This window comes from Nerophis ophidion, linkage group LG03 (genome assembly GCF_033978795.1).
Source record: "Nerophis ophidion isolate RoL-2023_Sa linkage group LG03, RoL_Noph_v1.0, whole genome shotgun sequence".
Classification (NCBI taxonomy): Eukaryota; Metazoa; Chordata; class Actinopteri; order Syngnathiformes; family Syngnathidae; genus Nerophis; species Nerophis ophidion.
Genome location: NC_084613.1, coordinates 88,509,077 through 88,531,776, shown reverse-complemented (window position 1 = coordinate 88,531,776; position 22,700 = coordinate 88,509,077). Strand labels below are relative to the sequence as shown.

The 22,700-nt window shown below is 40.8% G+C and overlaps 2 protein-coding genes across 8 annotated transcripts in view; one reads left to right on the top strand and one right to left on the bottom strand.

The window, feature by feature from the left end:
- Positions 1-1,593: 1,593 nt before the first annotated feature.
- On the bottom strand, positions 1,594-12,799 carry fuca2 (alpha-L-fucosidase 2). 2 transcript variants are annotated; one of them, XM_061896334.1, is made up of 7 exons: positions 12,431-12,799; positions 8,094-8,281; positions 7,692-8,031; positions 5,886-6,096; positions 3,964-4,154; positions 3,374-3,491; positions 1,594-1,871 (listed from the first exon to the last, which is right to left on the bottom strand). In XM_061896334.1, exons 1-7 carry the CDS (start codon positions 12,658-12,660, stop codon positions 1,734-1,736), a joined length of 1,416 nt encoding a protein of 471 aa, XP_061752318.1. In that variant the 5' UTR covers positions 12,661-12,799; the 3' UTR covers positions 1,594-1,733. The 2 variants fall into 2 exon arrangements, with proteins under 2 accessions (XP_061752318.1, XP_061752319.1); XM_061896335.1 differs by having other exon boundaries at positions 3,374-3,482; positions 12,431-12,797.
- A 1,974-nt stretch (positions 12,800-14,773) lies between these two features.
- Positions 14,774-22,700, top strand: part of LOC133550198 (putative deoxyribonuclease TATDN3) — a 13,859-nt gene continuing 5,932 nt past the window's right edge. For 2 of the 6 annotated variants that reach the window (XM_061896331.1, XM_061896329.1), the window contains exons 1-8: positions 14,774-14,900; positions 14,970-15,002; positions 15,067-15,140; positions 15,213-15,297; positions 15,361-15,423; positions 21,634-21,743; positions 21,812-21,867; positions 22,076-22,188. In XM_061896331.1, the coding sequence (XP_061752315.1) occupies positions 14,847-14,900; positions 14,970-15,002; positions 15,067-15,140; positions 15,213-15,297; positions 15,361-15,423; positions 21,634-21,743; positions 21,812-21,867; positions 22,076-22,188 (588 nt within the window). In that variant the 5' untranslated portion in view covers positions 14,774-14,846. Of the gene's footprint in view, positions 14,901-14,950; positions 15,003-15,066; positions 15,141-15,212; positions 15,298-15,360; positions 15,424-21,633; positions 21,744-21,811; positions 21,868-22,075; positions 22,189-22,700 lie in introns of all 6 variants that reach the window. The other 4 variants (XM_061896333.1, XM_061896332.1, XM_061896327.1 and 1 more) reach the window with 3 other exon arrangements.

Here is a 22,700-nt window from a genome sequence, read left to right as displayed (position 1 = left end):
ATACTCTGTAGAAATGGTAAGTACACAGGAAACATGCGTACTTACTATTTATACCCAGTAGGAGTAGTAAGTGCACAGCAACACATGAGCACTTACTACTTATACTCAGTAGAAATGGTAAGTACACAGGAAACATGCGTACTTACTATTTATACCCAGTAGGAGTATTAAGTGCACCGCAACGCATGTGCACTTACTACTTATACTCAGTAGAATGGTAAGTACACATGAAACATGCGTACTTACTATTTATACCCAGTAGGAGTAGTAAGTGCACTGCAACACATGAGCACTTACTACTTATACTCAGTAGAAATGGTAAGTACACAGGAAACATGCGTACTTACTATTTATACCCAGTAGGAGAAGTAAGTGCACAGCAACACATGAGCACTTACTACTTATACTCAGTAGAAATGGTAAGTACACAGGAAACATGCGTACTTACTCTTTCCACCCAGTAGGAGTAGTAAGTACACAGCAACACATGAGCACTTACTACTTATACTCTGTGGAAATGGTAAGTACAAAGGAAACATGCGTACTTACTATTTATACCCAGTAGGAGTAGTAAGTGCACTGCAAAACATGAGCACTTACTACTTCTACTCTGTGGAAATGGTAAGTACACAGGAAACATGCGTACTTACTCTTTATACCCAGTAGGAGTAGTAAGTGCACTGCAAAACATGAGCACATACTACTTCTACTCTGTGGAAATGGTAAGTACACAGGAAACATGCGTACTTACTCTTTATACCCAGTAGGAGTAGCAAGTGCACTGCAACACATGAGCACTTACTACTTATACTCAGTACAAATGGTAAGTACACAGGAAACATGCGTACTTACTATTTATACCCAGTAGGAGTAGTAAGTGCACTGCAACACATGAGCACTTACTACTTATACTCAGTAGAATGGTAAGTACACAGGAAACATGCGTACTTACTATTTATACCCAGTAGGAGTAGTAAGTGCACTGCAACACATGAGCACTTACTACTTATACTCAGTAGAAATGGTAAGTACACAGGAAACATGCGTACTTACTATTTATACCCAGTAGGAGAAGTAAGTGCACAGCAACACATGAGCACTTACTACTTATACTCAGTAGAAATGGTAAGCACACAGGAAACATGCGTACTTACTCTTTCCACCCAGTAGGAGTAGTAAGTACACAGCAACACATGAGCACTTACTACTTATACTCTGTGGAAATGGTAAGTACAAAGGAAACATGCGTACTTACTATTTATACCCAGTAGGAGTAGTAAGTGCACAGCAACACACGAGCACTTACTACTTATACTCAGTAGAAATGGTAAGTACACAGGAAACATGCGTACTTACTATTTATACCCAGTAGGAGTGGCAAGCGCACGTGTCTTTTTGTGTACTTACTAATCTTACTGGGTATACTTAAGTACACAAAAACCTGCACTTACTAACTTACATATACTTAGTAGAAGTAGTAAGTGCACATGTATTTGTGTGTGCACTTTTGTGTGTGTGTGCACTTACTTAAAGTGTAGTGCTATTCCAACACTGGCTGTATTGTTGTACAATTTACTCGCTGACAAGCCAACATGTGGTCAAAGAGAGATTTAATTTCCACTTTCTCATGCGCTCCAAATCATTGTTCGAGTAAAAAACTAAAGCAAATAAGAGGTGTGGCATAAAAACGTGGAGTAGAAGTGACGTCCAGTGTTTGGGTGTTGTTGACTCCTTCACCTGGCGCCCGTCAGCCGCAGGGTCCAGGCCCACTGACAGGGCATCTGGCTGAAGGACAGCTGGGGCAAGATGACCCGGAGTCCTGGGGTCTTGGTGGGCTCCCACAGCAGGGGGCCGTGCCCCAAGAGCGCCACCTTTTGACCAAAACAAACATGAAGGACATTTTTACTTATTTTCCCATTAATAGCCTTTTTTATTTTTCCTTCTTTCATCTGCCCGGCAACAGAAATCCAAAACGTCCTTCTTGGCGGCCGTGGTTATTTTTAGTCCTGACGAGGACGCCCCCTGGTGGACACATTCTACAGTGCAGTTTTAATTAGGGACCGAATGTCCCTTTGGGACAGAGGACTCTATTGTATTTCTAAGGTTGTATTATTATTATACCGCCGCCTCTTTGAGCTGTAATTTGACCCCCTTAACATGCTTCAAAACTCACCAAATTTAAAAACACATCAGTACTGGCGACAATTGGGATATAATCAAAAAACCAAAACCCTAAACTCAAAATTGCGCTCTAGCGCCCCCTAGGAAAAACACAGAAGAAACTGGTTTTAACTCCCGTAGGAGTGTCGTAGAGACATGAAACAAAAACCTCTACGTAGGTCTGACTTAGACCTAGATTTCATACACTGACCTCCTTCAGCAAAAATCAACAGGAAGTTGGCAAAAACCCCTTCAAAACAAAAGTTTCCTAAAAATGTTATTTTTGCCTCTTTGAGCTGTAATTTGACCCCCTTAAAATGCTTCCAAACTCACCAAACTGGACACACACATCAGGACTGGCGAAAATTGCGATTTAATAAAAAAAAAACCCCCACTAAAACTCAAAATTGCGCTCTAGTGCCCCTTGGGGAAAAAACACAGACAAAACTGCTCCTAGTTAGAAAACAGACAAAACTGCTTGTAACTTCCGGTAGGAATGTCGTAGAGACATGAAACAAAAACCTCTATGTAGGTCTCACTTAGACCTACATTTCATTCATTTACATCGTTCAGCAAAAATCAACAGGAAGTTGGCAATTACCCCTTCAAAACAAAAGATTGGTAAAATCCCGTCACCTGTTTTTCAAAAATTATTTTCTCTGAGCGCGTTTGTTGTGTCGGTTTCAAACTAGCACAGGAAAGAGATTGAACCCTTCTGATTAAAAGTTGCGCAAAGAGTTTTTCTAACTGCTGCGGTTTTGATTTTCCGAGCCTTCCAAGAACCTACTGCGCTGATGCTGCTGCCGTCTCAAGATGGCCGCTTAAAAGCAGGAAGCACCAGCGTGACCACACAATGCAGAGAAGGTAGGTAATGTGCAGGTAAAGATATGTTGACTGGGTGAAAGAAGGAGGCACCAGCGTGAGCACACAATGCAGGGAAGGTAGGTAAAGTGCAGGTAAATATATGTTGTCTGGGTGATGGCAGGAAGCACCAGCATGTATGGGTGACAGAAAGAAGCACCACTGTGACTCCAGGATGCAGGGAAGGTAGGTAATGTGCAGGTAAAGATGTATCGAATGGGTAAAGGCAGGAAACACCAGCAAAAGTCGGACCCATCCATCGCTGCTTGCAGCTTTAATTGTTGGTGTTTTTTATCTCAGCACATTGACGGAATAAAATGAGTTTGAGGAATAAAGAATCCAATCATCTTACCTGAGTGTGTCCAGGTGTGACCTCAGGTTCACTCAGGATTAAAGCGCCATCTTGGGGCCACGAGAGGAAAATGGCAAAGATGAGCTCTTCCCTCGGTCTGGACGTGTACCTGTAGAACCTTTATTTATTTCACTGTAGAACCTTTATTTGTTTATTTCTACTATTTTTAACACATGCCGTAAATGCTCCAATTAACACATTTATTCACTTAAACTCCTGCTTCTTAATTATTTTTGTCCACACCCCTCTCCCCCTCCCCCCGGTGGACATGAGTTTTTTGTGCTCCTCCTAAATTGATTACCTGATAATATTAATTTTATTCATCCATCCAAACTACTCTATGAATAAACATACCACCTAGCTGAATATGTGTATAGTTTTTTATGTGTATAGTTTTCTCACGCCCCCCCGACACCTTATCATGCTCCCCCATTATAATTAAATATCAAAAAATTGTATCCAGACAAAAGATTCTGAGTTGCTGGCACCAGCCCCGACATGCCACCTAGCAGAATATATGTGTATAGTTTTCTCACGCCCCCCCCCCTACATTGGAGCATTTAGTGTACTAGCAAAGTGCGTGTAGGTACCAGACGCCGGGCGTGACGCTGTCGTTCTGAGCCCGCCAGGCGCTGCTGTTGTAGATGGCCTCGCCATTGACCCCCAGCCAACGGCCCATCTGGCGCAGGCGCTCCTCGAAGATGGGCGCGATCCTTCCGTCCAGCGTGGGGCCCACGTTCATCAGCAGGTTCCCGCCGCAGGACACCGTTTCTACTAAGACCTGCGACACACGCACACGCACGCACACACACACACACACACACACACACACACACACACACACACACACACACACACACACACACACACACACACACACACACACACACACACACGTTATTGTATTTAAAAGTCTGAATTGCATATGACACATTTCACCATTTTGCATTAAAAATGAATAATTTTAGATAAAAAAGTAATAATTTTACCAGAAAATATTGCAATATTACAGAAACAGGAAGAATATGAGAAATTTTTCCCAGTTTTATAAGAAAAAAAAGTCGACTTATTGTGAGAAAAAGACTGTTTTTAGTAATGAAAATTGTTTTTTAAACTTTGGTTTGTAATTGGTTATTAATCTTCATTATTTATTTCAAGGTATTACAGTATGTCTCAAAATATATATATATATATATTTTTTTTTTTATAAATTGTGGCCAAAGGGGGCGCATTTCAATTACTTACACACACTTGTTACTAGGGTTGTCCCGATCCGATATTTGGATCGGATCGGCCGCCGATATTTGCCAAAAAATGGGAAAATGCATATCCATATCCAGTTTTTAAAAAAAAATCCGGTCCGTGTTTTCCAACACACCGATTTAAAGAATACATTCCACTCTTCTGCTGCTCCCTAAACTCCGTTCCGCATTCTTCAAAACATCCACAGGTCTGTGTTGTAACCGTTCAGACGGCCGTGTGAATTAAAAGTTACGGTAAAAATGTCAGCTGTGTGGGATTATTTTATCCTACAAAACGAAAAAGATGAAGAGGTGGAGTGCAAAACATGCCACAATAAAGTCAAGCATGGGGGTAAAGTTGTAAGACATTTTAATGACTCTTGCGAGTGGGAGGTTTTTTAGCACTCATAGATGAAGACAGGAGCGGGCTGACACCTGAGCATCTTGAAGTGCTCGTCTTTGTTAGAAAGAATCTCCCCATTATGCTTGGATTTCAATTGTTTGCCCCCCCTGACTGGGACAAACAATTGAAGGGAGTGTGTAGATATATATATATATATATATATATTTTTTTTTTTTAAGTTTACACTTGTTCAAGAGCAAGTATTGATGCTGAGTTAGAGACATTTTATCCCACTCAGGTTGTTTGTGTGTTTTGCTTTTTTAAGTAATGTTTACAGCATTATTTGCACTTTATACTGTTCACTTTTTTCCTGTTTAATGATGCCATTTCGGTTTGTCATGTATAATTTTTGATATTTTGTGTTTATCCTTGAATACCAACTATTGTGTATTATTCAAACTCACCTAATTCAGCTGGCTAGTTATTATCAAGAGTACTAAAATCATTTTCAGCATGAATCTGACAACTAAGTAGGCTAAATAACTTTACATGCTCCGATAGGCCAGTATCGGTATCGGATCGGATGTGCAAAAACAATATCGGTATCGGATCGGAAGTGCAAAAACCTGGATCGGGACATCCCTACATGTTACTTCATATGTTGACCAGAGTGGGAATACTTTTAAAAGCAACACACAGTCAATTTGAAAAATCCTTCCTTTTTGGGACAATGATCATTTTGATAGATCTGAAAGGAGACATTGTCTATTAGATGCCATGTTATTTCCGTATTAGGACCATGATTTATGTCCTAACTTGTTCACACCTCCTCATATGGAAGCTACTTTGTTGAAATAGAAGAACACACGCACACACAAAAGACAGTGCAGGTGCTGCGCTCTACTCAGCATGACGACGGCGTCCTTACCGCCACGAGCTGCTCGATGGCGAGGTAGTCGCTGAGCGGGGCGTCGCGTCTGTAGCCCCATGACTTGCTGTCGATGGTCATGCAGTTCTCCCACTTGTGCGCCAGCAGGTGGCCCGGCTGGTAGCGGTCGGAGCAGGTGTAGTAGCCTCCGTGCTTGCAGATGGAGCCGCGACCCCAGCGGTCGTTTGTCACCACCGTGTCCCGGACTGGACTGGAGGACAAACAAAACAGAAATTGTTTAAAAGGGACACCTGTTGTGTACTTTACACTAGGCCTGAAAACTGTATCAAGTCTTTTATATCGGTTGAAATCAAAAATTATTGATTGTTTTTATAACAAAAAATATAGAAAACCTGAGAAGAACTGTTTTCTGCAGGTTTCGAGCCAGGAAATAATGTAATCATGTAATAATGTAACATTATTTTGCCCTGTTATTCTTATTTAACTATGGAAAGGAATATGTGCTCTGCAGTAATTATTTAAACTTTATTATTATTATACCGGCCGATATTGATAATTATTGATATTTTTTTAATGAAATATGGAAAATAAAAATATATTTAACGTAAAAAAATGTATTTTAAATATAACTAATCCACTTAACTATCAAGGCAGAAAGGAAAGGAAATGTCAACACAAGCATGGAAAACACTCAATGTGAACCAAATTGTAAAATGACATCAAACATTTAATAAGATCTTAAAATGGAGGTGTGAAAATAAGGAATATGTAAGAAATGATTAACAAAAAGTAGGAAAAGAATGTGAAAATGTAAACATAAAAAAACCTGAGAAGAACTATTTCCTGCAGGTTTAAAGCCAGGAAATAACGTCTGTGTAACATTATTTTGCCCTTTTATTCTTTTTTAACTATGGAAAGGAGTTTGTGCTATGCAGTAATTATTTGAATGAATGAATGGTTTATTTTGAGCCATGCAAACAAAAAAAGAGAATGACATAAAACACAAAAGAAATATATAAATACATTATTTTTACACCTACATTGAAAACATTACATGTGACTAATCTTTTGTAGATGTCAAGATTGGCTCAAAAGGGAGTGGGAAGAAGTATTTAAATATTATTATTATATTGGGTGATATTGATAAGTATTGATATTTTTTTAATGACATATGGAAAATTAAAATATATCTAACGTAAACAAATGTACTTTAAACATAACTAATCCTCTTAACTATCAAGGCAGAAAAGAGAGGAAATGTCAACACAAGCATGGAAAACACTTAAGTGAACAAAATTGTAAAATCCCATTGAACACTTAAGATCTTAAAATGAAGGTGCAAATTTGTAAGAAATGTTGAATAAAGTGTAAGAAAATAGTGCAAAGTGTGAAAATGTAAACAAAAAAACCTGAGAAGAACTCATTTCTGCAGGTTTAAAGCCAGGAAATAACGTTTGTGTAACATTATTTTGCCCTTTTAGTCTTATTTAACTATGTAGAGGAATTTGTGCTATGCAGTAATTATTCAAACATTATTATTATTATATCGAGAGATATTGATCATTATTGATCTTTTCATGATCTATGGAAAATAAGGAGCTTGATAAAAAAAATAGTGCAGAGTGTGAAAATATAAACAGAGGAGCCTCAGAAGAACTATGTTCTGCAGGTTTAGAGCCAGGAAGTTACAGCTGTGCTCTAAAGGGTGAGCGCGGCTGAAGTGGTGTGATGTTACCGCTCTTGATTAAGAGAATAAAAAGATTGAAGGTGTTATCGAACACATCGACTGAGTGTATCAGCATATAGATGGATATGGCTGTATCGCCCAGCCCTGCTTGAAACTACCTGTCGTTGTAGAGCCAGGCTAGGAATCCGGTGCTGTTCCAGTACTGGTCCGGCCCGTGTCCGTCCCCGTCAGACCACAGCACGTCCGGCTTGAACTTGACCACCAGCTCGTAAAGCTCCGGAAGACTTTTCAAGACGGGGAAGTGGTTGGTGGTGAAGTTATTGGCGGCGTCCATTTGGAAGAGCGGGTTGAACCACTCGAACAGCGAGTGGTAGAGACCCAGGCGCAGGTCGCTGTTGTCTCGCAGGGCGCCGGCCACCTCCGCCACCAGGTCCCGCTTGGGTCCGACGTCCACGGCGTTCCAGTTCCAGGAGGCGCTGGAGCCCCACAGCGTGAAACCTGTCGATGGCAGCACTCGTCACAAGTCGGTATGGACACGTGTGTGCGTGCGTGCGGCCGACCTTCGTGGTGTTTGGCGGTCAGGACGATGTACTTGGCGCCCGACGAGGCGAAGATGTCCGTCCATTCTTTGGCGTCGAAGAACTCGGCGGTGAATTGTGGAGCAAAGTCTTGGTACTTGAAGTCGGGGGGGTAGTTCTTCTGCATGAAGTCAACATACCGCTTCTGTTTGGCACCTTGCCAGTACCACCTGCACCAGGACATAACACCCTTCTACAATTGGAATTCATGTATTCTCATACTTTTCTAAATAAAGGGCACCACAAAAAATGTCATTATTGTCTTTACTTGAACAAAAAAGCTTTGAGTACTTTAAACATGTTTATTATTGTCATTTAGTCCTTCAATAAAATGTTGAACATACTAGACAACTTGTCTTTTAGTAGTAAGTAAACAAACAAAGACTCCTAATTAGTCTGCACTAACATATTGTGTCATTTATACACCTATTATTTTATACACATTATGAGGGACAAACTGTAAAAATGGATTATTAATCTACTTGTTTATTTACTACTTCTTTTCTGTTTTAACATGTTCTATCTACACTTCTGTTCAAATGTAATAATCACTTATTCTTCTCTTCTTTGATACTTGACATTAGTTTTGGATGATACCACACATGTCAGTATCGATCTGATACCAAGTAGTTACAGGATCATACATAAGTCATATATTCAAAGTCCTCATGTGTCCAGGTCACGTATTTACTGACTTTATAAACAATCAAAAAAAGACAAAAGATTATGTGATGATAAAAAATATCAATGTAATAATTGTAGTATCTACAGCACTTGTACTTGGTATCATTACAGTCGATTTATGTATAGAACCAACCTAGGGTTGTCCCGATGTCAATATTTTAGTACCAAAATGTATTTCAATACTTTTCAATAGGGGACCACAAAAAATGTCATTATTGTAACTAAATATATTAGTGTACATGAAACATGTTTATTATTGTCATTTAGTCCTTCAATAAAATGTTGAACATACTAGACAACTTGTCTTTTAGTAGTAAGTAAACAAAGACTCCTAATTAGTCTGCACTAACATATTGTGTCATTTATACACCTATTATTTTATACACATTATGAGGGACAAACTGTAAAAATGGATTGTCAATCTACTTGTTTATTTACTACTTATTTTCTCTTTTAACATGTTCCATCTACACTTCTGTTCAAATTTAATTAATCACTTATTCTTCTCTTCTTTGATACTTAACATTAGTTTTGGATGATACCACACATCTCGGTATCGATGCGATACCAAGTAGTTACAGGATCACGCATAAGTCATATATTCAAAGTCCTCATGTGTCCAGGTCACGTATTTACTGACTTTATAAACAATCAAAAAAAGACAAAAGATTATGTGATGATAAAAAATATCGATGTAATAATTGTAATATCTACAGCACTTGTACTTGGTATCATTACAGTCGATTTATGTATAGAACCAACCTAGGGTTGTCCCAATGTCAATATTTTAGTACCAAAATGTATTTCAATACTTTTCAATAGGGGACCACAAAAAATGTCGTTATTGTAACTAAATATATTAGTGTACATGAAACATGTTTATTATTGTCATTTAGTCCTTCAATAAAATGTTGAATATACTAGACAACTTGTCTTTTAGTAGTAAGTAAACAAACAAAGACTCCTAATTAGTCTGCACTAACATATTGTGTCATTTATACACCTATTATTTTATACACATTGTGAGGGACAAACTGTAAAAATGGATTATTAATCTACTTGTTCATTTACTGTTAATTTTCTGTTTTTACATGTTCTATCTACACTTCTGTTCAAATGTAATAATCACTTATTCTTCTCTTCTTTGATACTTGACATTAGTTTTGGATGATACCACACATGTAGGTATGGATGCGATACCAAGTAGTTACAGGATCATACATTGGTCATATTCAAAGTCCTCATGCGTCCAGGTCACGTATTTACTGACTTTATAAACATAATGTACATTTTTAAAGAACGAAAAAATATTGATGTAATCACAGTAGTATCAACTCTAGTACTTGGTATCATTACAGTGGATGTCAGGTTTAGATCCACCCACAGCGTTTGCTTACATTGTGACGGCGGTGAGCTCTTGTATCCTCCTACGATGTGCAGTGAAGCATGTTTAGCTATTCCTCGTCCTCCAGTGATAATGTTACTTGTAAAAAACGTACTTTTTTAGTCGCCGTGGAGGCAAGGATTAGTGATTTAGAAGTAGGTCAAATGTCTTAAAGCACCTCTTCCTGAGGTCCTCATGTGTCCAGGGACACACTTACTGACTTTATAAACATAATATGATTCTTTTAACAAGATTTAGTGACGATAACAAATATGGATGTAATCATAGTAGCATACACTCTTGTACTTGGTATCATTACAGTGGATGTGAGGGGCAGATCTACCCATGGCGTTTGTTAAAGTCAAAGTTAAAATACCAATGATTGTCACAGACACTAAGTGTGGTGACATTTGTCCTCTGCAATTGACCCATCCCCTTGGGGGAGGTGAGGGGAGCAGTGAGCAGCAGCGGTGGCCGCGCCCGGGAATCATATATGGTGTTTACATGGTGACACAGGTGAGATATTGCATCTTCCTGTGGTGTGTAGTGAAGCATGTTTAGCTATTCGTCCTCCACATCTAAGAAACATACTTTGTCACCATGGAGACAGGGATTAGTGACTTAGAAGTAGCTAAATCACTGCCAGGTGGACTTTAGCTGCTAACTAGCTAGCCATGTCTTAAAGCAGCTCTTCCTGAGGGTGTTTCAGTGTTAGAAGTTCACCTTTCACTTGACTTTTTACACCAAAATGCGTCCATTCTCCCTTTTCTGTCCACACACTGTGTCTGCTTGTAAGTACTCTGTGTGTGTGCGCTGCACAACATGCTCCTCTGCTCATAAAACCGGATAAGTCACCACGTGCTGTCATGCCCATTAAAAATAAGTGAATAAATAAAATTGGGAGCCCATCCATCCATCTATTTTCTACCGCTTGTCCCTTTCGAGGGGTGTTGGAGCCTATCTCAGCTGCATTCGGGCGGAAGGCGGGGTACACCCTGGACAAGTCGCCACCTCATCGCAGGGTACTTATCAAACATAGTATAGTACCGTTTGTGGTTCATTAGTACCGCGATACTATTCTATTACCGGTATACCGTACAACCCTAGTACATTGTTTTATTTATGCCATTTTCACATCTTTATGTGGGCTGCGAAAGCCTGGGTAAAAATTTGCTTCAGTTTTAATCCTATTGGCTGCCTTTTACAAGCGTTTTTTAAATCTTTAATACTATTAGCTGCCTCTTACAAGTGTTTTTTTTACATCTTTAATCCGATTGGCTGCCTCTAAAAAGCATTTTTTTACATCTTTAATCCTATCGGCTGCCTCTTACAAAGGTTTTTTTTATATCTTTAATCCTATTGGCTGCCTCTTACAAGCGTTTGGTATATCTTTAATCCCATTGGCTGCCTCTTACAAGCGGTTTTTAATCTTTAATACTTTTAGCTGCCTCTTACAAGCGGTTTTTACATCCTTAATCCTATTGGCTGCCTCTTACAAGCATTGTTTATATCTTTAATCCTATTGGCTGCCTCTTACAAGCGTATGGTATATCTTTAATCCCGTTGGCTGCCTCTTACAAGCGGTTTTTAATCTTTAATACTTTTAGCTGCCTCTTACAAGCATTGTTTATATCTTTAATCCTATTGGCTGCCTCTTACAAGCGGTTTTTAATCTTTAATACTTTTAGCTACCTCTTACAAGCATTTTTTACATATTTAATCCTATTGGCTGCCTCTTACAAGCATTGTTTATATCTTTAATCCTATTGGCTGCCTCTTACAAGCGTTTGGTATATCTTTAATCCCGTTGGCTGCCTCTTACAAGCGGTTTTTAATCTTTAATACTTTTAGCTGCCTCTTACAAGCGTTTTTTTACATCTTTAATCCTATTGGCTGCCTCTTACAAGCATTGTTTATATCTTTAATCCTATTGGCTGCCTCTTACAGGCGTTTTTTGTATCTTTATAAAATCCTATTGGCTGCCTCTTACAGGCGTTTTTTATATCTTTATAAAATCCTATTGGCTGCCTCTTACAAGCATTTTTATATATTTAATTCTATTGGCTGCCTCTTACAGGCGTTTTTATATCTTCAATCCTATTGGCTGCCTCTTACAAGCGTTTTTTTTTTATATATCTTTAATCCTATTGGCTGCCTCTTACAAGCGTGTTTTATCCATATATTTAACCCTCAAGAAGTACATCCGTGTTCTTGCCCGTCATAAGTATTCGTGAGCGTGTGTTGTTCTCACCAGAACCACTCGCTGCCGAAGCTGGGCACGGAGAAGACCCCCCAGTGGACGAAGATGCCCACCTTGGCCTGGTCGTACCACGCCGGCAGCGGCCTGGAGTCGATGGACTCCCAGGTCGGCTGGTACTTGGCTGCGGTGCCGCACACGAGAAGAATCACAATCCCCACGCCAAAGGCCGCCATGTCGTGTAATTTTATGAAGTCTTTTAAAATCCGGTCCTGAGAGTACATTGGAAGCCGTTAGCGGTCATGGCGGCACTTCCGTAAACAACAGACAAGGAAGTTGGTTTGATTACGTTAAAAAAAAGTGGATGGGCTTGTTATTAAACCGACTGGTTTGCGGAAGTCATGTTGACCTGTCAGCGTGTGGCAGCACCGCCCCCGCGGGTGACTCCCGTCATGTTATCAGGTGCTCTGCGTACGCACCTCTCTTTTCCCGGATGTTGTGTTTGCCTCATTTTTTAATCAAACTTATTTGTCGAAGAGATCACATTTGGTATTTTTATAAACGACTGTAACATGGAAATGTTTGTCAACATTGTTATGCTCCAGGCAACATTTTTATTTTTATTTCAATTTCGCCTGCTTAAAGGCCTACTGAAAGCCACTACTAGCCACCACGCAAGTCTGATAGTTTATATATCAATGATGAAATATTAACATTGCAACACATGACAATACGGCCTTTATAGTTTACTAAATTGCAATTTTAAATTTCCCGGGACTTTTTTCTTGAAAACGTCATGATGATGACGTACGAGTGACGTCACGGGCTGTTATGAATATGAGCGCTGCACACACACACACAGCTAAAAGTCGTCTGCTTTAACGGCATATCAATCATTAATCAATGTTTACTTATATAGCCCTAAATCACTAGTGTCTCAAAGGGCTGCACAAACCACAACACAAACCACTACGCCCACATAAGGGCAAGGAAAACTCAGACCCAGTGGGACGTCGGTGACAATGATGACTATGAGAACCTTGGAGAGGACGAAAGCAATGGATGTCGAGCGGGTCTAACATGATACTGTGAAAGTTCAATCCATAATAGATCCAACACAGCGGCGAGACACAGTATTTTGGACATCTGTGTTGCTGAATCCTTTGCACGCTGTTCAATTAATATTGGAGAAGTCAAAGTAGAAAGACGGAGTTGGGAAGCTTTAGCCTTTAGCCACACAAACACACAGTGATTCCTTGTTTAAAATTCACGGAGGTGAAACTTTACTATGGATCAGAGCAGACATGGATCCCAACCGAATGTCAACCAGCAGGTTTTGGTGAGAAAATTGTGGTAAAAAGTCGCTTCTTACCGCATATCAGCTGAACTTGTGCCGCCCATAAAGCTGCTGTCGACTTCCCCGAGACACTGCGCGGACGTACACTTCCGACTGTCAGGTACAGTTAAACTCACTAAAACACTAGCAACACAATAGAAAGATAAGGCATTTCCCAGAATTATCCTAGTAAATGTCTCTAAAAACATCTGAATCCGTCTCAATGCAATAGTTAAATAGTTAAAACAAATTTACATTATTGCAATCAGTTGATAAAACATTGTCCTTTATAATTATAAAAGCTTTTTTTTTTTTTTTTTTTTTTTTTTTTAAATCTACTACTCTGCTAGCATGTCAGCAGACTGGGGTAGATCCTGCTGAAATCTATGTATTGAATGAATACACAATCCTTTTCAATCGGAAAAATATCATTTTTGAATCGAGAATCGAATCGAAAAAATTGATATATTATCGAATCGTGACCCCAAGAATCGATATTGAATCGAATCGTGGGACACCCAAAGATTCACAGCCCTAATATATATGTATGTATTTTGTTTACATTTTATTTCATATATTTTTAAAATTATTTTTTAGATATATATATTTATATATATGTATTTTGTTTGAATGTTATTTTATATATTGAAATATATATATATATATATATATATATATATATATATATATATATATATATATATATATATATACATATATATATATATATATATATACATTTCCTGACGATTGAAGGAACCCCTCATGAAACAGTTCTGTAGAGATGAAGTAGTCTTGTGATTTTTCCCACACATACATATTGCGCTCTACCACGGTATCGAGCACTATTCTCTGGATAATCTAATTAATATATTCATACATACACACATACACATATACATATGTATATATATATATATATACATATATATATATATATATATATATATATATATATATATAGATTCTTTTGTTACGTGTGGTTTTGTGTAAATACATATATGACTCACTCTGAGGTGACACACTTCAATACGTTAGGTGGCGATATGCACCTATAACGTTGGTTGCGAGCCACCATTAAAAGAAGAAGAAGAAAACCGGAAGTAGTTTTCGAGCTAACTAGCTTCCCAACCAATGCATGGCTTCATCGACTGTCACTGTCACATCTCCGCTAGAGAGTTTGACAAGGTATAAAACAAACTTTGTTTCAAGTTTCGTCCTTTTATTCCATGTTCAAGTGTTACGTTTGTGTTTCAGGACATAGAAAGCGTTATTGAGAGCTCCAAACGGGTGAGTGAGAACGCCTTCTAAGGTGGTGTTGATGTGTCACTTTGCCCATGTGTTTGTCTTGCAGGCTGGACTTTTAGCCTTACTCGCTGTGGCAGAACATGCTGGGGAGTTTGAAAAGATCATTGCCCTGTCTCAAAGGTAACTTAACGTCGTATTGTGTCACCCAGACTGAAATTGGACATTTTTATATTTTGACTTTTCCACTTCCAGATTCCCGGGCTTTGTTTTCCCCTGCCTGGGAGTCCACCCCGTGCAAGAAGTGTCCCCACAGCAACACAGGAGCGCTTCTCTGCAGGTGGGGATACTTTTGCACTTCAACATGTCAAAAATGTAAACTTGTACTTTGTCTGGCACGCAGGATCTAGACGCGGCTCTACCCATCATTGACAAATACAAGGAGCAACTCGTGGCCATTGGAGAGGTAGCAGACAACAATTATTACAATTCTTATTTGCAGCACGGTCTGTATTTGTAATATGCACAACTGCATTGTTTAGTTGTATTTATATTGGTAGGTAGGTCTTTATTGCCATTGCACAAGTATAACCAAACTCTGTTTTCAGCACAAACCCGTTCAAGATGAGACAAACAAACAGTATACAGCAGTAATCCCTAACCGGTACCGGTCTCTGGCGCCCAAACATTAATTAATTTATAAACTACCACATTTTCTCAGACTTAACTTTGGGCTGTCCCACCAAACACACCAATAAACCTATTGATACATGTATATTTCAACTTCATTGCAGTTGTAATGGGACAATGCACATCAAAGGATATATAACATTCTAATGTGCCAGATCGTGGGCAAAGGCTAATTTAAACGTGGCGAGCTGGTCCGGGAAAATAATGCATACATTAAACCGGTCCCTGGTGGAAAAAAGGTTGGGGAACACTGAAGTTCAGGGTTACAGAACAGGAACGCTGATGGGTCGCCACAAGTTGCCCCCCGTAAAAGATGGGGAAAAAAGTAAACGCTGGGGAAGAATGAGTAGAAAATTACAATCTATACTAGGGAATAAACTTCCATAGAAAAGTACATATTACAACGTACATCTCGAGACTTGCAACAGAGGGGAGGGAGTGGGGGCCACAGTAGCCAGGCTGCAGCTCTTCAGGCGCTCCCCAGCCGTCCATCACCCCTACGGGACTCGCGTAAAGGGCATTGGATGGAGGGTGGGGTGACATCACATGGATAAATATAAAACCTGGGAGGAAAGTTCTGTGGTAAGATTAAACAAAAATGTAGCTGTTTGGGGGAGGAAAGATGAGCCCTTTAATCCCAGGAACACCATGCCTACCGTCAAGCATGGTAGTAATAGCATTATGTGTATGTATATATATATATATATATATAAATAAACATATATTTAAGGGGACGGTGTGGCGCAGTTGGGAGAGTGGCTGAACCAGCAACCTGAGGGTTCCTGCTTTAATCCCCACCTTCTACCATCCTTGTCACATCTGTCATGTCCTTGAGCAAGACACTTCACCCTTGCTCCTGATGGGTCCTGGTCAGCGCCTTGCATGGCAGCTCCTGCCATCAGTGTGTGAATGTGTGTGTGAATGTGGAAATAGTGTCAAAGCGCTTTGAGTTCCTTAAAAAGGTAGAAAAAGTGCTATACAAGTATAGGAATAATTGGCCTTAGTGTGTGAATGTTGTCTGTCTATCTGTGTTGGCGCTGCGATGAGGTGGCCGCTTGTCCAGGGTGTACGCTGCCTTCCGCCCGATTGTAGCTGAGATAGGCACCAGCGCCCCCCTCGACCCCCAAAGGGAAGAAGCGGTAGAAAATGAATGGATGGAAAATAATTATGCTCTGGGCCTGTTTTGCTGCCAATAGAACTGGTGCTTTACAGAAACTAAATGGGACAATAAAAAAGAAGGATTATCTCCAAATTCTTCAGGACAAGCCAAAATATAATCAGCCTGGAGGTTGGGTCTTGGGCCCAGTTGGGTGTTCCAACAGGACAATGACCCCAAACACACCTCAAAAAGTGGTGAAGGAATGGCTAAATCAGGCTAGAATGAAGGTTTTAGAATGGCCTTCGCAAATTCCTGACATAAACGTGTGGACAATGCCGAAGAAACAAGTCCATGTCAGAAAACCAACACATTTAGATAGATAGGTCTTTATTGTCATTGCACAAGTCAATCAATCAATGTTTATTTATATAGCCCCAAATCACAAATGTCTCAAAGGACTGCACAAATCATTACGACTACAACATCCTCGGAAGAACCCACAAAAGTACAACACAACTTTGTTTTCAGCACAAACCTGTTTAAGATTAGACAAACAAACAATGTACAGGGTTACAGAACAGCAAAGCTGATGAGTCGCCATAAGGTGCACCGTAAAAGATGGGAAAAAGGTAAAAACGCTGGGGAAGGATGAGTAAAAAAATACAATCTAGACTAGGCTCCTAAGGGGGCCCAGTCTGGAGTGGGCGAAAAAACCTCCATAGCAAAGCACATATGCATATTCCAACGTACATCTCCAGATATCTAGCTACAGAGGGGAGGGATCGCGGGGTCATGGTGGTAGGCTGCAGCTCTCAGGCGCTGACCATCCTTCCATCACCCCTATGGAATTTGCGTCGAGGGCGTTTGGTAGGGGGTTGGGGTGTGTATGTGTGGCGCATATTTTTGGGATGCATGTTTGTGTGTAAGCCTGCAGTGTGTCTCTCTTCTGCGGCCTTGATCTTGTGCAGTCACTAGTCCAAAGTCAACAACAACAAGTGTGTGTCCATGAGAGACAAGAAGGGAGTTTGTTGTGTCTTCTCCGCACTGTCCTTCGGGAGAGTCTCCAAGCGAGGGAAACAATCCAAGTTACAATGTTTTGTATGCCAGTGAAAATAAAATTTGCTTTTCACTCTAAATTGTCTATGACTGGTCCTCAAAAATCCTGCGGGTCAGACAATCCGATGCGATCCAAAATCACAAGAGTCTCCATAGTTCTTCCCGCATCCTCCAATCATTTGTGGCAGCTTTGGGGTACTTTGAAGACTGCCAGCAAAAACTTCCAATTTGTGGACAAACCAGAGCAACGCTTACTCCAATCAGCAGATGTCCTGTTCTCATAATTACCAATAGGTGGATATCTTCACCTCCTCGAAAGAAAAGGGTCGGCAGGCACGCGGCACTCTTTCTTCTACCAGGAGTCCGTGGTGTGTCCAGCAACAACCGCTCCCTCACGACAAGCAGTTAAATAGTTCCTATGTTTAGATTTGGAGAGCAGTGCAAAAAAAGGCAACAAAAAAGTTAGGACAAGACAAAGAAGGAAGCAGGAGAGATCAGGGAGAGGAAAGGGGAGCGTCCACCCTCTGAGTGCCAGAGAGAGTGGTGTCATTAGTCAGTCACCGACCGAGCGAGCTCGCTTGTTAGCCAGGGCTACAGCACCGGCAACGATACACTCTTGTTTCCAGTTGAGTGCCAGAGAGAAAAAAAATAGGAGTTGTAGAAATGATTAGAAACTCATGACAGCCATGACTTGATGTTCTTTACAAGTTTATGTAGACTTTTGACCACCACGGTGTATGTAGACTTTTGACCACCACTGTGTATGTAGACTTTTGACCACCACGGTGTATGTAGACTTTTGACCACCACTGTGTATGTAGACTTTTGACCACCACGGTGTATGTAGACTTTTGACCACCAAGGTGTATGTAGACTTTTGACCACCATGGTGTATGTAGACTTTTGACCACCACTGTGTATGTAGACTTTTGACCACCACGGTGTATGTAGACTTTTGACCACCACTGTGTATGTAGACTTTTGACCACCACGGTGTATGTAGACTTTTGACCACCACGGTGTATGTAGACTTTTGACCACCACGGTGTATGTAGACTTTTGACCACCACTGTGTATGTAGACTTTTGACCACCACTGTGTCTGTAGACTTTTGACCACCACGGTGTATGTATACTTTTGACCACCACGGTGTATGTAGACTTTTGACCACCACGGTGTATGTATACTTTTGACCACCACGGTGTATGTAGACTTTTGACCACCACTGTGTATGTAGACTTTTGACCACCACGGTGTATGTAGACTTTTGACCACCAAGGTGTATGTAGACTTTTGACCACCACGGTGGATGTAGACTTTTGACCACCACGGTGTATGTAGACTTTTGACCACCACTGTGTATGTAGACTTTTGACCACCACGGTGTATGTATACTTTTGACCACCACGGTGTATGTAGACTTTTGACCACCACGGTGTATGTAGACTTTTGACCACCACGGTGTATGTATACTTTTGACCACCACGGTGTATGTAGACTTTTGACCACCACGGTGTATGTAGACTTTTGACCACCACGGTATATGTAGACTTTTGACCACCACGGTGTATGTACACTTTTGACCACCACGGTGTATGTAGACTTTTGACCACCACGGTGTATGTAGACTTTTGACCACCACGGTGTATGTATACTTTTGACCACCACGGTGTATGTAGACTTTTGACCACCACGGTGTATGTAGACTTTTGACCACCACGGTGTATGTATACTTTTGACCACCACGGTGCATGTATACTTTTGACCACCAAGGTATATGTAGACTTTTGACCACCACGGTGTATGTAGACTTTTGACCACCAAGGTGTATGTAGACTTTTGACCACCAAGGTGTATGTAGACTTTTGACCACCAAGGTGTATGTAGACTTTTGACCACCACGGTGTATGTAGACTTTTGACCACCACGGTGTATGTAGACTTTTGACCACCAAGGTGTATGTAGACTTTTGACCACCACGGTGTATGTAGACTTTTGACCACCACGGTGTATGTAGACTTTTGACCACCACGGTGTATGTAGACTTTTGACCACCACGGTGTATGTAGACTTTTGACCACCACGGTGTATGTAGACTTTTGACCACCACGGTGTATGTAGACTTTTGACCACCACGGTGTATGTAGACTTTTGACCACCACGGTGTATGTAGACTTTTGACCACCACGGTGTATGTAGACTTTTGACCACCACGGTGTATGTAGACTTTTGACCACCACTGTGTATGTAGACTTTTGACCACCACTGTGTATGTAGACTTTTGACCACCACGGTGTATGTAGACTTTTGACCACCACGGTGTATGTAGACTTTTGACCACCACGGTGTATGTAGACTTTTGACCACCACGGTGTATGTAGACTTTTGACCACCACGGTGTATGTAGACTTTTGACCACCACGGTGTATGTAGACTTTTGACCACCACGGTGTATGTAGACTTTTGACCACCACGGTGTATGTAGACTTTTGACCACCACGGTGTATGTAGACTTTTGACCACCACGGTGTATGTAGACTTTTGACCACCACGGTGTATGTAGACTTTTGACCACCACGGTGTATGTAGACTTTTGACCACCACGGTGTATGTAGACTTTTGACCACCACGGTGTATGTAGACTTTTGACCACCAAGGTGTATGTAGACTTTTGACCACCACGGTGTATGTAGACTTAGACTTTTGACCACCACGGTGTATGTAGACTTTTGACCACCACGGTGTATGTAGACTTTTGACCACCACGGTGTATGTAGACTTTTGACCACCACGGTGTATGTAGACTTTTGACCACCACGGTGTATGTAGACTTTTGACCACCACGGTGTATGTAGACTTTTGACCACCACGGTGTATGTAGACTTTTGACCACCACGGTGTATGTAGACTTTTGACCACCACGGTGTATGTAGACTTTTGACCACCACTGTGTATGTAGACTTTTGACCACCACGGTGTATGTAGACTTTTGACCACCACGGTGTATGTAGACTTTTGACCACCACGGTGTATGTAGACTTTTGACCACCACGGTGTATGTAGACTTTTGACCACCACGGTGTATGTAGACTTTTGACCACCACGGTGTATGTAGACTTTTGACCACCACGGTGTATGTAGACTTTTGACCACCACGGTGTATGTAGACTTTTGACCACCACGGTGTATGTAGACTTTTGACCACCACGGTGTATGTAGACTTTTGACCACCACGGTGTATGTAGACTTTTGACCACCAAGGTGTATGTAGACTTTTGACCACCACGGTGTATGTAGACTTTTGACCACCAAGGTGTATGTAGACTTTTGACCACCACGGTGTATGTAGACTTTTGACCACCACGGTGCATGTAGACTTTTGACCACCACGGTGCATGTAGACTTTTGACCACCACGGTGCATGTAGACTTTTGACCACCACGGTGCATGTAGACTTTTGACCACCACGGTGCATGTAGACTTTTGACCACCACGGTGCATGTAGACTTTTGACCACCACGGTGCATGTAGACTTTTGACCACCACGGTGCATGTAGACTTTTGACCACCACGGTGCATGTAGACTTTTGACCACCACGGTGCATGTAGACTTTTGACCACCACGGTGCATGTAGACTTTTGACCACCACGGTGTATGTAGACTTTTGACCACCACGGTGTATGTAGACTTTTGACCACCACAGTGTATAATAACGGTCTGCAGCAGGATATGAGCTTTACATTTGTTTGAAGTTGCATTGTCTAAGATGTTCTGGTACCTGCAGAAACATCCTGAATGATATTTCTAACACCATTCATGTTTCCTCTTAGGTTGGCTTGGATTTCACACCCAGATATGTGAAAAGTGACTCCGACAAAGAAGGCCAAAGGCAGGTTCTCCTTCGTCAGTCACGTTTGGCCAAGGAACTGGACCTCCCTCTGTAAGTTGTCACTAACAATGAATGAATAAGCACATGTCCGTGTTGTTAATGAGGCAATATTTTATTAGGAATGTTCACTCGCGGTCGGCAGGAAGACCCACCATCCAGCTCCTAAAAGAAGAAGGTAACTTCTTCCTCCATTACAGTGTTCCGAGTGCACTGCCAACCTGATAGGTCTAAAAAGGAAAGAGATGATACAGTTGTATCTGTTCAAAGATGATGGTTGTTTGAGCACTGGATCGCTTAATGCTTCAGTCACACGCAGGATTCTCACAGGAATGATAGGTAAATACTGACGCGTGACGCTAAACTCGCTCGTGGTTGTTTGGCAGGTGTGGAGAAGGTTTTGCTGCACGCGTTTGATGGGAAACCGTCGGTTGCCATGGAAGCAGTACGAGCCGGGTACTTCTTCTCCATCCCGCCGTCCATAATACGCAGTGAACAGGTGTGTCATGTGATCATCTTCATCAGCACTACTGTACTAATTACAGATGTCCCATAATGGATTTTTTGCCGATATCCGATATTGTCCAACTCTTAATTACTGATTCCTAGGGGTGTAACGTACACAAAAGTTTGGGTTCGGTACGTACCTGGGTTTAGAGGTCACGGTTCGGTTCATTTTCGGTACAGTAAGAAAACAACAAAATATTAATTTTTTGGTTATTTATTTACCAAATTTGTAAACAATGGCTTTATCCTTTTAACATTGGCAACACTATAATAATTCTGCCCACGTTAATCCACATTAAACTAACTCAACGTGTTGCTCAGATTAAATAAAATGACAAACTTTTCTTCTACACATAAAAAGTGCAACATTAAACCGTTTCATGTCAGCTCATCATGCTTAATTTATTACAGCATTTGGGAAGCCTGTAATTGACTTTTATTATGTAAATGTTATATTTGTATCAACAAGTGATAGCTGGGACCCTGCCATTCAAAACTAGGCTG